Source organism: Apium graveolens, chromosome 1 (assembly GCF_009905375.1).
Source record: "Apium graveolens cultivar Ventura chromosome 1, ASM990537v1, whole genome shotgun sequence".
NCBI lineage: Eukaryota > Viridiplantae > Streptophyta > Magnoliopsida > Apiales > Apiaceae > Apium > Apium graveolens.
In genome coordinates this window covers 123,321,449-123,335,598 of record NC_133647.1, presented here as the reverse complement: position 1 = coordinate 123,335,598, position 14,150 = coordinate 123,321,449, and the positions used below count along the sequence as shown (strand labels likewise).

Here is a 14,150-nt window from a genome sequence, read left to right as displayed (position 1 = left end):
TATTAGGTTAATTAAGTTTTCTAACAAAATTTGATTGCATAGCTGATATTTGATGGTGTATATAATCAATGGACTGGAATTGCAGTAACTAGTATGGCACTGAATGATCTAACTAGATTACTCGTACAGACTACATTAAGTTAGACTTAATACATACTCCATACAGGCCCGCACGCCCACAATAATCTTCTAGTTTACTGGCATTAATAAGAATTACATTCTCATTATACAGCAGGTGCATGCATTCTCAACATATGTTGTATCATCAGTAGCAAACATCATCAGTTCGTCGTAAAAATGATTGATACAGTATGTATTAGTAGATAAGTACAGACGCATTAAAGCTCTAGCTAATGACCTTTTATCTAAGAACAGGAATTAAACTACAAAAACAATCTAGAAATATACAGACCGATCTATAAGGTGAATCATGTCTGTAGTTCTAGTGAATTGCATATTTGTGCGTTTGAGTTTCATTTTACATTTTTATTGGTATATATCAAGTGAGTCTCGTAGGCTTGTAGTAAAATTTGCACTGCTTGTACTACAGGGAATTAGCAGTTATCATAGATTTCTAAACATTAATACAGTTTACAATCCAGTAGAGCCAACTAGTTTGGTCAATCCGAAAGTGATCCCCATGGCTAACCATCCTCCTACCAAGACTCTAAGTATAGACTTCACCATAGGTGCTTTCCCTAGCATGGCACTCAAACCTCCGAACCCTACTAATGCAAAGCTTACGGCTCCTATCACCACCGCTAACCTCACATGATAGTCCATCACAAACGCTGCTGCCAGTAGAGGCACCACTGCTCCTATAGCAAACATAAATGCTGATGCTGCTGCAGCCTTTAGAGGGCTGGGCACCTTCTTTTTCTTGGCCTCTAACTCAGTTTTTGTCATATTTCCATGCAAGGATTCCCTCTTTATTTGTTCCATTTCTGTGTCATACTGAGAATAAACCGAAACAAATTCTCCTATAGCCATGCTACAAGCACCAGCAACTAGCCCCGCAATTCCTGTGAGGATCATGGTTTTGTTGTCTTTTTTGACAGCTCCAACTCCCATCATAAGAGCTGCAGTGGAGAGCAAGCCATCGTTTGCTCCCAACACAGCGGCTCTAAGCCACTGCGATCTTTTGGAATAATCAAAAGGCGCCTCCTCAACTTGGAGTGTTTTTGTGGTTTGTTCTTCAAGATCTTTCGTAGGTTGATCATGAACTTTGATAGCAACTGCCATGATATCTTAAAGAAACAGAAAAATATATAGCAAGAGACAGAAGTTTGTATTTGTAGAAGTTGTGAAGATGGATATGGTGGAATGTGGAGGACACACGCCATATTTATAAGGAGTTGCTAGTGTGTTTACTGTAGGAGAAATGTTGATGGCCATTGTGCATTTGTGTCTGGTGCTGTCTTTTTTGAGAAGAATGTGGAATCTGTATGTGTTTACACTTCTTTAAAGTATTAGTAGTTGATTAACAAAAATTGTGTGCATCACTGTATAATCCATGTTCTAAACCCAATTGCGGCAAATAGGTAAATTCGGGAGTGCCTGGAAATTAAATGGAGATGAGCGGCTTATGTATACGACTTTTTTTTTAAAGATAAATTTATATTTGAAAATTTAACAATGATTTTATAACTTAAAGCCGGGGAGTTAATAGTCTGTAGCAGACTCTCTAACCCATTTCTGATCGCTTAATCCCTAGAGAAAGCAGATTAAGAATCCAACTAAAATAATTTTACGCTAGTCAATCCGAGTGTTACAAACTACTCAATTATGTGTTTTTGTCGCTAAATATCTAATTAGAAGGGTTGTGTTAGTCAATATGTCTGGCAATAATGGTCAGTTTAAGAGGAGTTTAGTGGAATTTAGGATTGGTCAATTTATCAGATGCCTATTAGAATTCTGATCTGGTTTGTTTTAGATTAGTACTTGCGCTTATAAATCACTAATCTATCAACTTAAATACATACTTAATTATTGACAGTGAAACCATCTATTTTTCAGTGCACGTCTTAATAAGCAATTGCTGAGTGAAAAGTGAAGTTTTTAAATTAACCTTAATTTAGACCCAACAAGAGATTAATAGTCAATTCGACCGTCAGTTAGAAGAGTTAGGAATTGTTTGGTTCATGGTTAATGAGCCCGCTTAATGAGAATCCAAACTTCAATCTTATGCATTAGTATTTGGATTTGTAATGTTGGTACATGGAATGTGAAGCTTCTTCCCTAAGGTGGGAAAATCATAGCTTCCCTGTCCCTTATAATTTCACATCATTCTCATTCTCGTACTTTTCATTCTCACTCCCGATTCCAATTCTCAAACACCTGCTTAGTGTTGCTAAATCTATCCACGCTTTTTAGAATGTTGATTTGGTTAACACGATAACAGTAAGTAGTAAAGATCAAAGGTTGCTACGAAGAAGACCTCACCAAGATGCTTTATGTTTGTTAACTTTTGGGAAAAGAATGAAATTCTGTTCAAATGTAATGTTGAAATTGCTTTACAAACATGGATTTCGGTGATCACAAAAGTGAAAAGGCTTAACAACCAGAATGATGCCATTTCATTTTGTTATGCTACTTTTATCATCTCGTCGGTTGTCCGCGTACTAAACTAATTGCTACATAATTTCAATCCCAGTGTCATAGCAATATAATTTCAGCGTATATGCGCTTATGCTTTTACTTTAGTAAAACACTGAAATGTCATGAGAAGATCATTGTGTGTCAACTTACAAGAATCGGTATTGTTTGATAACTCAACTCGATAAACAGTTGTCGCAAAAAAAATCCGCATGATATATTTTAACTTATCTGCCCAAGAAAATAAATCACTTATACTTGCTAGGTCAACATTAATTTGTTAATGTGCAAGAGATGAAAACTAGAAGCTGCTAAAATCTTTTTTTTTGGGGGGGGGGCGCAAATTACAGTTCGTCCAAAGGTATAAACTCTTGACACAATGAGAGCAGAAAATCATGAGCAGATGGTGTTGAAAACAGAAGAGAACAAGAAAGAATATGCAGATATCTGAGCTTGATGATACACTGGGCTTATAAATCTTTAAAAGATCAAAATAGCCATCGTTTACACTTATCCCTGAGTGCACACAAATACTAGAAACAATTGATCATCAAATCAAATTTCAGTCATTTATTAATAAAACTTGGTGTTTCTTTAGTTTAACGAAATAGTTGGGCAGATTGAACTATATCCGTTGCACAAAGAAGCCTCGCTAGCTTGTATTGATAAACCACTAAAATATCTCCAGTCACTTGAGTTTGTCAAATAGCTTGAGTGCAACCTGGGTCCAAGCAAAAAACAATATCAGCACAAAGGACCAGATTTACTGCATTAGATTAGCACCATAGAGAAAAAAATTACAAATGTAAACAAGATGTACATACACATTTATCAACACAGTGCCAATAATCAAAATATTGTCCGGTACAATGCTTGTGACCAGTTTCATCCCCTTGGATCCTTTTAACACATGCCTGTTGAAAAATTAAACAACTCGAAGTATTTAGAAAGACCAACAAATTCATATACTGCTGAATGCTAAAGAAGAGGGATGATATATACACCTAAATTTTGCCAAATGTCAAGTAAGAATCTATATATACATGGCATACAAAACTAAGTCTACACTTTACATAAATTAATGCAACACAGAAAATTATAAGCATTTGAAAAAAGTCAAATTCATTTAGACTGTACTTAACATTGTTCAAAATGAGAATATAGGAAAACTTTCATTATAAGTTTAGGTAAATATACATCGGATCTTAGTTCATGTGCTCGAACAGGCATTCCGTATATAGAGTATATTCAGATTGTAGTTAAAATTGTTCAAAATGAACCTAATATCAGGAAAATTTTCATTGTAAGTTTACGTAATATACATGCAATCTTAATTCATTTGCTTTAACAGACATTCCATATATATATGAACAGGTTGGTCACATATTATAGCTCGTGAGCAACTAGGGACTATAGAGCAAATCACAAGGCTTACAACGTACTAAGTTTAAGCTTGAAGATGACATAAAAACAGAGGCACGCATACATCTGACCCTAATTGCTCCGGAGCAAAGAAAAAGACCTCCCCCTGGTTGTTCAACCACTTCTCTTTTGAGGAAACAGCCATGCCAGTGATAAAACTGAACGGCTTTTATTCTCCTATAGACAAAGCTAACCATTTCCCCTATACCCTATCCATCCTGGCATGTTCTATACAAAAATCTTTAACTTTATACAATGTTTAAGGCAGCTGAATGCCACCATATAAATATTTGACAAGTAGTGGGGCCACAATAGGTAGAGAAGCAGAGTGTACAATCACACGGGATTGCAGTTTGCAAATTTGGATCGGTGACTTAACCTAATGACTAGCTCATCATATTATGAGATCTAAAAACATAGGTAGAGGCCTAATCGTGCAATGCAAGGTTAATGAAAAGGGTTAAAAAAATTAGTTGTAGTTACAAAGTCAGACATGTCATGTCACAGTTAAATAAAAGGTGTCTGGCAGTGGCACACTCCACCTTTTGAGGAAAGAGAAAACATTTCTCACACTCAAATGTCCACAACAATTTTCGTCATCTCAATTCCTTGGGCGTCCAGCCAAAGTCACGAGACCTAATCAATCCTCATAACTTTGGATTCTTATCGATCACCTTTTGGAAAAAAAATCAAGACAGAAAATATTGTATTACTCATAACTTTTGTATAATGTATGATCCAATATTCTTTGGTGATTTAGCTTAAAAGTATAATGTGCAAACAAGAACAAGGTTAAACGAAATTACAGAAAAAGCATTTATTTTAATTAAGCACACAATGTCATGTACAAAACTGAGTGCACACTATCTGAGAAGACCTCGGTCACAATCCCTGTATAAAAATGCAAAGCCTGACCGTTTAGGCTCTATCAATTTTAGTTGATGCCTTTGTGATCAACCACGTTACTATGTCTTAAACTAAAAAATTGACAGAGACATAAATTATTTTATAAACAAGAGATCTAATTTATTTATAAACAATAGCCGAGCACCCTGACCTATGGCTGGCTCTGCCCCTATATGTGGACATGATCAGGGACTTAGCTATCTTCTAGGTCATGAATTCACTTCACTCCATTGAAATTAAAATTACATACATAATTACATCAATAACACAACTGATATCAAAAAATTCAAATTTTGACCCCGCTTAATTTAAATACGATTAAAAACTACATGGTGGAGATCAACTATGAGATGTTAATGTTATGGCATACCGCATACATAAAAAAAACCCTCATTTGATGGGGATTATAAGTTCAGTATTTACTTGGAAAAAAGGGTATTCATGCAACATTTTATAATATGAAAAATTGTCAAGAATAACCAAAAAGGTTATATATTGCAGTTTCTAAAAATTTACCTGATACTCAAACAATGCTTTAACACACTTTGGCTTGCATGCCTCTTCCAACAATTGTTTCTGATCAACAGGTTCCTCGTCAGCCCTAAAATAAAGGACTAAAAGGTTAAGTATAACCAGATACACACTTCCAGTAAACTAAAGTTCATAATTTTTTTTCTTGTTCCAAAATGTTCCCTGCAATAGTTTTCTTAATATCTAGGCATTAAACCATGACATTGGTTTCTAGCAAATAAAAAACAAATTGGCACAGTGGCAGTGTAAGAATTACAGAATTATCTTTCAGAAGTTCCATATTACTAGCTGCATAGTGCATAGTCTAAGACATAGCACAAACCTTTTAACAGAAATCCCATATTCATTCTATTACACCTACACACTGTTAAACTAAGTTACCCGGACTCAGTTACGGGCGTCGAATACGGGTGCAAATCCAAATGTCCGACTCTTAGTTTTAAAAATATTAGGATTCGTGGATATGTATCCAAAATTGGACACGGGATGCGGGGATTCGGCATATAACCTTCACATAACTGAAATTTCACCTAATTTTTATACATCACATTTGTAAATTCATGTCTTCTAACACGTAAACTAAACATTTACATAATTGTTTATCTGATATTTAACATAATTCAAAAGGATAACATGAAAATGATAATCCATAGACATCCCTCCTTAAAATTAAGAGGATTAAGTTGTTGTGAGGCCTTGTAAATCATATTGAACTAGATTTTTTAAGGTCAAAGTGTCCGGTTTCCATCGAAAGGATCCGAAACAGATCCCATACCCACACCCATGTCATGTCCGATGGACACGGGTATAAGGGAAAAATTGAAGAGTCCAGGTAACTAAGCTGTTAAACATTCATAGATTCGCATACCCATGTTGCTCATCCCATCCTGCACAAGTCTCAAAGCTCATATCATGATAAGGAAATAATTTATATATCCTATGACCGCATACATATGACACCATAAACAGAAGCATTCCCCAAATTAGGGCAGCCACAGGTTTTTTATATCAAAAGATTGATTTTACTACATATGTAACCGCAGATTAATCAAATACTTCAATGCATCCCATAGAACGAAAGTGAGCTGTCCTTTTATCACAACCCTTATAACCTCACTAGTATAAATAATTAAATACACTACCCATATCGCAAACAACACTTAATAAATACTCATGCAAACAAGTATCCTCTAAATTCACAGGAACCACAGTAAACTTATCCTGCCACCTTTTTTAGCACAAAAAATTGTAAGAAAAGGTAACTTCTCTAAAGCATATACACGTACAACTATATAGCACAACACAAAAATAAAAAAAAAATACTCACATTTGAAGCGAAGACAAATAAATTAACAGCAAACCGCTTCTTTAGTTAACCTGCATACATACAAAAAACACAGCAGTCAAAACTCTAAATTCCCAATTCCATATATAATGCTAATTGTATATCTAAACAAACCCATAAATTACAGATCTAAAAAATTACCAAACCAATATTTCAAGAAGAACAAAAAAATCAACAAAAGGTTAAAACTTTATTGGCAAAGCTAAACAACATCCAATAGGTCTAAACAAGATTGCAACAAAAAAGATCAGACCTTTTAATTGTAGAATTTAAAACTACAAAATGGGTTGGCACAAGATTATAAATAAAGATTTAAACATGTAATAACAAAGCTAAAAAAACTATCAAATGGGTCAAAAACAAGATTTATAAATCAAGATTTCAAGAAAAGATTAAAACTGGTTAAAACAAGATTGTACCTTTTGGGGGGTTCTTGAGCAGCAGCTGAAATGCAGTAGTGTCAAATTATTAGAGATTGGAGAATTTTATTTCTGGTCTTCCGAAGGCTCTGGTGGTTGCTGGGTGAATGGGCCCTATTTGGGTAATAATATATTGAGGCTTTATTTGGAGTTCTTATTGGGCCTTTACCGTGATTTTAGTGATGAGTGATAACTGACTCAAGCCCATTCTTATGACTATAGAATAGTTGAAATTCAGAGGTCGGAGCCCATTTATAAATGATAGATGTCAGATGGCAAGTAAATATTTACTAGTTTATAACCAGTGTCATACACGGGCTAATTATAATATATTATTATTATTTATATAATAATTGTTTATAAAAAAGTTTATAAAAGATTATTAAATGAAATATAATAATTATGTATTATTGAAACTAATGATACATATATTTTTTATATTATACTTTTGACGGATTCAAATTTGGATATTTAAAATATTAAGATTTAGAATATTCTTCGTATTAAATATAACAATTCTCATATATTTATTTTAAAATTTAATAAAACGATCACATATCAATATTATATTATTAAAATCGAAAGATATTAAAATTGTGACATGACTACTAATTTTTTAATATTTATACCATAAATTCTTTATTTTATAACTAAAATTTTAGTCTACAAACCTAAATTCAAATTTTCTTTTTGTTTTCAAAACATCCATTTTTTAGTTATCGGTGTTTCTTAAACAAAAGAAATCCTATTTCAACATAATTAATCATATTTAATGTTGGCCTATGTAAGACCGTAAGAAAATGCAAGTTTTGTGTTTTTTCAATTTCATATATTTTTTAATTTGATTTTTAAATATATTATTTGTGTTCATGTGATGTGTATTAACTATTAAGAATTAATTGATTATGGGATTATTTGGTTTTCGACTCGGAGATAATTATAATTTGAATTAATTTTAGAACAGTCAAAGATACATGTTTTTCTTATTTTTAATATTAAAAATATTTTTGAAAGTCGTGTTAACTATTTTTTAGGAAGATATTAAACAAATAACCAATCATAATATATTACGCTTAAAATAGATTATAACCTCAGCGATGCATGGTTTAATTTTAATATTTATTTTAATATTATTATTATATTTACTTTTTATTATAAAGGTAAATTATGAAATAAATTAAATAAGTTTTTGAAATTTATGATATTAATTTAATATAAATTATTTAATCTTATTTTTTCAAATTTATTTATTAATTTTGCGATCCAAATATGTTTTCGATATAAATGACCAATGAAATCTTGTCTATATGACATTTTTTAAATTAATTAACAAAAAGTGTTTTTGCTGAATGACAGATGCATACATTGAGTCAGCATAGTCTGTAGCGTAGAATTTTATTTTATTTTTGATAAAACATAATAAGTGTTAGGCTGTTTTTTTTGAAGTGTTAATCAATCAAACAAACCATATTTTTCTTATAATAGTATAATATAGATAGATAGGTTGATATTATTTTTAAAAAAATTATTTTTTTATTTGTTTCTTAATTTATTAATTACATTATTGTTATATTATAATTTGAATTACTAAAATTAATTTTGAAAGTGTTTGGTTTTTACAAAAGAGGTAAGAAAGAAGTTGAGTACAATTAGATATTAAGTTGGATACAAATTCATAGAGTTTGTAGTTATATTAGATACTTGATTTTTTTTATTGAAATTATATTTGTTTAAACTTTATTTGGAAGGTGTTAGCATACTTTTTAGGAATGTGTTAACCAACCGACCAAACGAAATCATGTTTCGCTTATAATAGTATAGTATAGATTTGCTCTAAATTTCTATATGTATATCTTATTTGGTCTTTAGCTGTACTTTAATATTTTGTATTTTAGTCGGATGGTGGTCAAATTATGGTGCTGAAACTCCAAATTTACAGATAATGATCACGAAAATACTTTCATTAACTTCAAGTTATTCAGCTTGTAAAAGAAATTGAAATACATTTGAGGAGTAAGTTGGTTGATTGACATTACAAAATTGTTTTATCATATAATTCTCTTATAATTACAACTTATAATTATAAGTATCGACTTATTGTCTCTCCTATATTTTTCTACATACTCATGCCAAAAAGAACAATATATTAGATGTTGTGAAAATGAGCCATCTCGTATATGTTTAGTTCAATACAAAACTCTTTGTTAACGGAGAAATTTGGTTAACGAAAAATTGAGCTTTACAGTCAGAATTAAGATATGCAGCAGTGATCAGGAAAATCACCGGTGTGCGTTGATTTATTCTTAAGAAACGGCTGAGATTGCTAGGATTTATGTTTGCCTCTCAGAGCTCTCAAACAAGTACCCTCACAATATGCCTACGTATCCTTTTATTGAAGATCAAGCCAAACGTAGTTCTTTCGAACAAGAAATGTAGATGGACTTGGTTTCCCATTATGTGGCTCAATAGCAGTTGTCCAACCAACTTCCTATTATAACTCAAACATTGATTTACTTTGGGAGTGTCCAGTGATGCGATCTAGTCACAAAGGCCCAAGGCTCAGTTACGACTTCGGAACTTCACGGATATGGAAACTCTCGGTCGGTGGATATCTCATCCACTACCACTATATTCGTTGATCGTAACCGCAGGTATAGCCTTGACTTATCACAAATTCTCAAGCGCATCCTTTCCCCCGATGAGGATAACCCACCAGACTACAGGACAAGTGATCCCAAACGTATAAGTGCAAAGTGTGATATAATCCAAAAGTCTCCCTGACGAGGACAACCCGTCGAATGCAGAGACAAAACTCCCAAAGCACACACTAAGTGTTTAACGATCATTCCCCTACGAGCACAACCCTCAAGACTTCCAGACGACGCCTTCAATATGTTTTTCGGTACGATAGGCTCCTGAAGGTCCTTTTTCCTTCACAGGTGACCCCAAATTATAATATGCTTCCTTTTTTAGAAATTGTTATAAATCTGAATGTAATAACTGTAATCCTTCATGAACTTCATCAATCACGGTCATAATCCCTTATCATCGATAATCGTCATAAATGACTCACATATAGGGCTAGCCCTGTATAGGGCGCGCCCGCGCCCGGGACTCCGGAGACGTGTACTCCGGAGCTCGTTCTTATTCTTATTTGAAGGTGATCCGACCCATTTTCTCGAAGACCCCATAAAATACTTATGACAATTTTATGGCATAACATTCTTCAACAACAGGAAGAAGAAGAATATAAAAGAAAATCTCATGTTTGCCTTCAACGATTCTGATCAACAAGGATGGTGAAACAATGTGGTAAAAAATTCAGTGCCAATATTTCGAGAATTCCACATTTGATACCCCATCTTGATTAAATATTTGCCATTCGTTATTTTAGACCAGGCTAAATGATCCACTGCTAGGAGAGCTGGAATACAAGTTGACAATATTAACGTTGCATCATTTCTAAAAAATTAATCTATAACTTTGTTATTATCTCACTTTCTTGCATTATGTTGAAATAGTCGAGCCACAACTATGGTACAGTCAACATACACCCTGGATTGATCAACTCTAAAATCATCTTTGCTAGCTAACCATGGGTCCTGAATACAATTGATATTCTCCATCACCTAAAATTCACTTGTAGCCCTGCATAACTTCATTTTTATACTATAATGGTTCCATACCAAATGAAGCTTAATCATGGGGTCACTCTGTTATGAGGAAACACACACACATACAAATACGAGATTCAATTCTACCAATACAGTATACGCACATAAAATATATATAACGCGAAAAAACCCACGTCCCAACTTGTATTATTAATCCAAACTGTTACGAATCAAGCCTAAACCCTGATGATAAACAAAATCACATTTACATAATTATGTTAAGACAAAATATAACCTCTAGTTGCTAGTCGTCCTAAGGGATAGCCATTGGAGGAGTAGCACATCAAACGATGTGGTCAGTGTAACATCTTCTATGAGAAAGATAATAAACAGATAGCAATACAATTATTCATTCAGAAGTCATGTTGACTCAATGGATAATCTAGAATAAGATGGCTAAGTGTAAACATTCAGTACCATGTAATTTAGAGTAAGTGAAGTGAGTCATCAACTGTTAGTGAAGACAGAGCATTAACAACTATCTGCATCGGTCCATCAACTATTAATCAAGTGACTATCAGTGGCTAAGGAAGGCTGTGGTAACATAACTTCAACGACTATGAAGTTCTTGGTCGAATGACTACAACAACTATGAAGATCTATAACTACTAATAGTGACGTGACAGTTGTCAAAACCTAGGACTGTCATGACACATGGGCTAATGAAAATTTTAATAAAAGAAGATGAGCAGCCAAGACAAACTTGCATGTGATCTTGGATTCTGAAAAAAGAAGAAACATTCCATTTTCATGCATGACGAATTGGAGAGATATTCAAGGTTATATATCAAGATAATATCTATCATCATTTGTCAAGCATCACGATAAAGACAATGAATAAGCAACCTTGTTGGATCTCGAAGTCTACAATATATTTTGTCTAGGAAGACTTGTAATTTGATTATATATAAACCAAGTAGTAGCAGTGTTTTACTTAAGAAATTTGTTTTTCATTTTAACAGAGCTTTAGAGAGATATTTTCCTCTGAGTGAAACACCAAAAACCACAGCTGTGAGATTACACTTGTAATTGCAACATGATATTTCTTCAAAAATAAACTTTAGGTGGAAAGTCAAAAAATAACCCACCTGAAATTATAAACATATGTGTTCATATTTCCTTTCACATGCACAAATTAACTTGAGAATTTTAATTTGTATTCAACCCCCTACAAATTAACCTAAGTTGATTGTTAGTGAATAACAATTGGTATCAGAGTAAGCCTTCAACTTATAGAAGGTTTTTGAAGCTAGAAAATCAATCATGGTTAAGAAGGAGGTGGAATCCCAGATTCCAATCTTAGATAAGGAAGTTCCGGAACTGCCTGTCATAACCGAGGATGATAATTCAAAGACATCCTCAGGGAGCGGACATAGAAAGGAAAGTCTAATATGACAGTCAAATTCTGATCAAGAATTAATTTTCGAATGGAAGATATCAAGGGATGAAGAAAGCACAGTCACAGACTATAAAAATGTTGAATCTCTCTGTGAAGAAGAAGCTTGGAAGAGGGAGAAAAGGGATTATGAACAAGAGTTTATTACTGATAACTTCTCACCAATAAATAATCTTTATATGTCAAACAAAGAAAAATCAAGAAAATAAAGATTATTGGCCAAGTTAAAGTATCAGCACTTGCAAGCTGGACATGTTAAAGAAAAGTGGTAAATCAGCAAGCAAGAACTCTGTAAGAGGAAGAAGCAAAACCAAATGAAGCAGCATAGGTTACTGGTCCATCAGAAAACTGAAGGACAAACTGAAACCCTGGATGGGGATCAGAAAGAAGAATTTCAGGAATGACAAAGGGATTAGCAAGCAAGTACTCTACACTCCTGACAATCATGCCTCAAGAGAAGCACGTGACAATTATGGTAATGCTAACCATTTATCTGCCAATTGTAGAACTATGTCTATAATAGTCATGCCTGGATCTTCTATGCCTATGAAAGTCATGTCATGTATGCCAAGAGAGCTTAGTCAGAACATTAGTAACATGTCAATCTTACCTAATCCTTACTATTATGCATCTTTATGTCTATGAATAAGCAAGATATCAATAGCTTGTTTGCATCCTCATTCAATAATAAGCATTCCAAGTCTTTTAAATCTGACTTAAGCTCTATCATCATTGCTCAAAGATCAACACCCAAAGTTAGAATAAACCTTAGTTCTTACAAACCTAGGTCATCAGTTGGTCATCGAGAAAGAAAGACACATGACAAAATAGGACCCGAGAAAATTTGGGTTCCTAAATCAGTTTGATTTAGTTTTTGAAGTGAGCATTAGAAAAATGAAAGATGTCTGGTATATAGACAGTGGTTGTTTATTCCATATGACTAGAGACTCATATATGCTCACCAAGTTTGAATAAAAAGTTAGCCCAAGTATCACCTTTGGAGATGATAACAAAGGTCACATTATAGGATATGGCTTAATTTCACTTGGAAATGCCATCATTGATGACGTAGCACTAGTTGAGAGACTCAAGCATAATCTTCTAAGTGTCATCCAACTATGTGATAATGACTCTAAAGTTATTTTTAAAAAAGAAGCATGTGTTGTCATTAACCAGAATGATAACAAGGTTCTTTTATCTGAAAAGATAAAATAAAATATGTATGTAGCTGATCTCACCTCAAATGATGCTAAATCAATGGTTTGTCTACTCGGAAAGACAAACAAGGATGGAGAATGGCTAGAACACAAAAAGCTATCTCACTTTAATTATTCAATCAAAAGAAGTTCTAAAGGAAAATTATCAGAATTGAAGATGTTTAAGAATGGTGTAATATCCTCAAATCCGGGGTCAGGATTGGGTGTAACCAAACAACTTTAAACAATATAAACCTGTATATCGAAATAAATATATAGATAACCCCTCAAATCCGGATCATTTACAGGTTATGGTATGGAAAAAATCTAACCTTCTAAGATTTATAACAACTAAATAAAATTTTAGTACCTTTTTACTAACTTCCTTGTCTTATTCATTATGACGTCGCCAACTTCCTACAACCTGGATCTCTCTAAAACTTGTTGTCTATTAAGAGCTATTCACTTTTATCCTCATTTGATACTGAAAGAAATAAGAATTCACAAAGTAAGAGTGAACCAAAAATGCCCAGCAAGTATCATAATTGGTTTCCAGGTATTATTATCAACAAAATTCCCCGAAGCAAACTTTAAATGATTTTATAAAGATCTTTGTTTATTTGAAGTGGTTGAGCAAATAAAATAATGGCCTTTATTAGCCCTCAA

The 14,150-nt window shown here is 33.2% G+C and overlaps 2 protein-coding genes across 2 annotated transcripts; both read right to left on the bottom strand.

The window, feature by feature from the left end:
• Positions 1-234: 234 nt before the first annotated feature.
• LOC141720656 (vacuolar iron transporter homolog 4-like) lies at positions 235-1,382 on the bottom strand. The gene has a single exon (XM_074523190.1). It carries the CDS (start codon positions 1,240-1,242, stop codon positions 592-594), a length of 651 nt encoding a protein of 216 aa, XP_074379291.1. The 5' UTR covers positions 1,243-1,382; the 3' UTR covers positions 235-591.
• Positions 1,383-3,018: 1,636 nt separating this feature from the next.
• Positions 3,019-7,325, bottom strand: LOC141666634 (cytochrome b-c1 complex subunit 6-1, mitochondrial-like). Its single transcript, XM_074472750.1, has 5 exons — positions 7,219-7,325; positions 6,782-6,831; positions 5,440-5,524; positions 3,420-3,509; positions 3,019-3,316 (listed from the first exon to the last, which is right to left on the bottom strand). Coding segments are annotated over exons 2-5 (210 nt in total). The 5' UTR covers positions 6,784-6,831; positions 7,219-7,325; the 3' UTR covers positions 3,019-3,283.
• Between the last annotated feature and the right edge of the window lie 6,825 nt (positions 7,326-14,150).

Excerpts from the sequence above, each read along its gene's own strand:
- LOC141666634 (XM_074472750.1), bottom strand. Across the intron at positions 3,510-5,439 it reads AAGCATTGTTTGAGTATCAG|GCATGTGTTAAAAGGATCCA; the intron begins GTAAATTTTTAG and ends ATTTTTCAACAG. Across the intron at positions 3,317-3,419 it reads GGCACTGTGTTGATAAATGT|GTTGCACTCAAGCTATTTGA; the intron begins GTATGTACATCT and ends GCTTGGACCCAG.
- LOC141720656 (XM_074523190.1), bottom strand. The coding sequence starts at position 1,242 with ATGGCAGTTGCTATCAAAGTTCATGATCAACCTACGAAAGATCTTGAA.